Below are 3,844 nucleotides of genomic sequence, written 5' to 3' on the forward strand. Positions count from 1 at the left end.
CAACTTCATATTATGTCAGAAGTTATATCCTGCAGTGTAATTTGAACGGAACCTGCTATAAATGATTTGTGGCGTGGTCAGTGGTCACAATGGAGGTCAGGAAAACAGTGTGCCACGTCAGCAGTTCTCACAACAATAAACATGTATGTTGGAGATTTCTGTGCGCAGGTGTCTTGACATAGCTGCAAGACAACAGACTTTCATAACAAAACTAACCCGTAGAGCCAGGGTTTGTGAATGAATGTCATGATGCCCTGCTATTCTGGTAATGCCATTCTGCAAGAGGAAATCTAGAAAAGGTGGTGGAAGAGAAGCTGTCTGTAAAAACTTACTGCAAGGAAGATCTGAAGAGAACTGTGAGCCACTTCTATGTACTGATATTCAAGAAAACACCCCGAGACAGTGATATAACGATGATCCTCTGGTGCCCAGTCTGGGGCTGGGGTTACTGAGGTCACGGTGCAGCCCGGCCCATTCTCCATCCACCAAGAACGATGCATTGAGATATTAAAGGTCAGAATGAGATCTGTTTCCTGCAAAAGAACAAGTAAAGAATTAATGCGCTGGGATGGTACTTTGGAATGAAATGCCTCAGCAAGACATTTCACAGAACGCATGAAGAAGCAAAGAGCAGCGATAAAACTGCACTGTCACATAAAAGTTAGTGGAGCTTGCCTGCAGCTAGCACAAGTAGCTGTACCTTGGCAGGCAAAATTGCTTTAGAGCAGAAGGATAATCCTGCAAGCCAGGATCTATTCCTAAACGTTATGGTAGCCTGGACCAGAGCAGTCATTTCTGTTATGTTGCCCATTTTCCTGTGGAAACCACAAGGACTGGTGAATGTGCACACTTACACAGCAACCCCCCTCTGCTCAGTTCCTACAAATATGGTCTATATCTTGATGGTCCGATGTACCAAACTATACAAGAGTCCTCAGGAACTAAGACTTCATTGACTTTAATAAGTGTGGATCATCTGCAAGAAGTTTTGTCTCATGGACCCTGTAAAGCAGACCTGTGGTAGATCTAATGAAATATTGGAGAAGATACAAAGAAAGGATTCTGTACATTTAGGTTTAGATTAGATATCAGGAAGAAATTCTTCATGGAGAGGGTAGTGAGGAACAGGTTTCCCAGAGAAGCTGTGGATGCCCCATCCCTGGAAGTGTTCAAGGCCAGGCTGGATGAGGCTTTGAGCAACCTGGTCTGGTGGAAGGTGTCCCTGCCCATGGCAGGGGGGTTGGAACTAGATGGTCTTTAAAGTCCCTTCCAACCCAAACCATTCTATGATTCTATGATTTTTTTTACAAGCAAAATCTTTTTGTAATGCGTCTCAGATTTCTAACTTCCTAGGAGTCTGTAAGGAACCAGCTATTGAGCGTTGTCTTGTCTAACGACTGCTTAGCTTGTTAAAAAGGAGGGGCAGAGGCCTACAACCTTTAACTCCCATGCAGCTAGTGGTATGGAGTAACTAGTCAGCCATGTTTTCCATAAAGATTGCATTTATAAATAGTTCATAAAGCATTAATAAATAATTAATATACATCATAAACAATACTACGGATATGACTTTCATAAATTATACTTGGTTGTGTATTACTAGAGGGTGTTATACACAGTTATAACAAAACTGTGGACTTCATGGATTCTGTAATAGCCTACATTGTTTACCAACCCTTTATAAATAATTTGTAAGTGTAACCTCATTGTAAAGCGTGCTTATATAGTCTGTGTGCACATGTGCTGTCATGCAAAAAAAAATTGCTTTTAAGTAGTCTTTGCAGAGCCAAACTCTCCCCACACCTAACCTACATTTTTCCAGCCTGTTGATGACATTAATAATTAAGATTCTCATAAAGATTTTAAAATGTAACTATTTAATTAGGTACACCATGCCAAAAGGCATAGAATGGCATTCCACAGCAGATATGTTGTGTCCACATTTCCCCACTTCAAAACAGTCATTTTTTCAGTCTCACTTATTTTTCGTTTTTGCACTAATGCATGCAAAGGTAACTCCATCCAGAGAGGTTTTGGATGTCATGAATGACATGTCAATTGAGCCGTGATTACACTTGACATAGTAGTGTAGCTGAATGTATTTTAAGTTGCTGTTCTTGTCTAAAAGTGCAGAATTTTTTCATATTAAAAAAAAAGAAATTACTGCCCTGCATAAGCACACCAGCTATCAGATGGCAGGAAGGCCCATAAATATTTTTGTGATGAATAATTACCTTACGTTCTCACAACAGCCCAATCTAGCAAATAATAAGCTGCATGAGAAAATGTATAGTGCTTCATGTGAATTTATCCATGCAATTAACTTCAAGCATTTGAAGGTGACCAAAGCAACAGTGAACATTTATATAAACTACGCAATTTTCCCCCAAATAGATATATTTACCCATAGCTGTAAGTTTTCACTCCCAACAAACCTCTCCTTTCTCTGGGCCCCTCCCTACCAAAGGTTCAGACAATGGAAAACGCCTGCCAGATAGTTCCTGGAAATGTGTATTTTACCTTACATCCAAGTCAAAAGACTATTTTTCTTCCTGGAGTCAGGGCTGTTACAGCCCCTCCCAAGCACACTGGCCTTCTCACCTGGTGTAAGAAGTTGAAGAATGGGTATTTTTGGAGTAACTTTGCTTAAAGTAATAGATTTATTCCTGAATGATTAAAATTGAAATCCATCATGTTATTGTCAGAAGACCTTTAAGCCATTCTAGTTACCATGGAAAATTCTTAACCTCTAGTCTCTTATCAGAGAGGCAGCATGAATGAATAGGAGTCATTGTCTGGCTCTATTTTATCATTTGCAATATCTTCAGAAGAATCATGATGGACTAAAAATATTTTACAAAGTGCAGACAAGGGATGAAGAATGTATTCCTTGAAAAAGAAAGGGATAAACTGGCTTGCAGGAACTGAGTATTTTTTGGGCATCTGTTAGATGAAGTTAAAATGGATGAGGAGGAGCTAAACATGAAAATCAAAACTGGGCTCTGTGTTTAGAACATCATTGCTCTAGAGACAGTTATGTTTACTTACAAAGGGTACAGGAATACAAAACCTTACAGGTTAAAAGTACAAGTACATTTTCAAGTTACATCGGAAATATAATCACATATTAAAATATTTATAATTAAATCTATAAATAAAAATTTACAATGTCCAGCTTTCTTCCATCCCTGAATTTATCCCCAGAAGATCATCTGAAGTAATTTGTTATACTTGGGCAATTCTCTTGCCCTCAAATCATCTTCTGGCAGTTAAGTTGAATACTGTGATTAGGACCAAATAATCTTGGTTTGTTCAAGAATAGTCTTTTACTGCTTACCAGTAAAAGATTACAGATCTTTATCAGATCTATATTCTATTTCTATCCCCAAGTAATCTGTAAAATGCTGTGTTGTTTCCTCCGCTCATAAAATTGACCTGATACGTGTCACAGAAATGTAGTATTCCTTAATTCTTTACAATAGTAAACCCAAAAAAACCCTACTGAAAGCCCCACCTTCAAAGCTTAAAGGACCTTGAACAATGTGGTTGAGGTGGCTTTTAAGGACTGTAGCTATTATGTATTGAACCAGTTAACAAAGAAGGTACAATTCAGAAAGCAAAACAGTAAGCAAATGTGAAATCTGGTTCTGGTAAGATTATACATCATCTATGGCTCAGGTCAAACTTGGCTGGTATAAAAATGATGATGAAATCAGGTTTTGACAACACAACACGTAAGAAAGACCCTGTAAATTCCTAACCCTAAAATGTTTGGGATAAGAATAAATACAGAGTTATAGAATCAGACAATCGTTTAGGTGTAAAAGACCTTTAAGATCATCAA

At 38.3% G+C, this 3,844-nt stretch overlaps 1 protein-coding gene across 1 annotated transcript; it reads right to left on the reverse strand.

The window, feature by feature from the left end:
- Nucleotides 1–332: 332 nt before the first annotated feature.
- LOC104505990 (sodium/potassium-transporting ATPase subunit beta-1-interacting protein 2-like) lies at nt 333–527 on the reverse strand (the record flags this gene model as incomplete). Its single annotated transcript, XM_010146782.1, has 1 exon — nt 333–527. A coding segment is annotated over exon 1 (168 nt), but the record flags the coding sequence as incomplete, so codon positions are not given.
- Nucleotides 528–3,844: the final 3,317 nt, after the last annotated feature.

The sequence above is a fragment of the Eurypyga helias genome, unplaced genomic scaffold (assembly GCF_000690775.1).
Source record: "Eurypyga helias isolate BGI_N326 unplaced genomic scaffold, ASM69077v1 scaffold17702, whole genome shotgun sequence".
Classification (NCBI taxonomy): Eukaryota; Metazoa; Chordata; class Aves; order Eurypygiformes; family Eurypygidae; genus Eurypyga; species Eurypyga helias.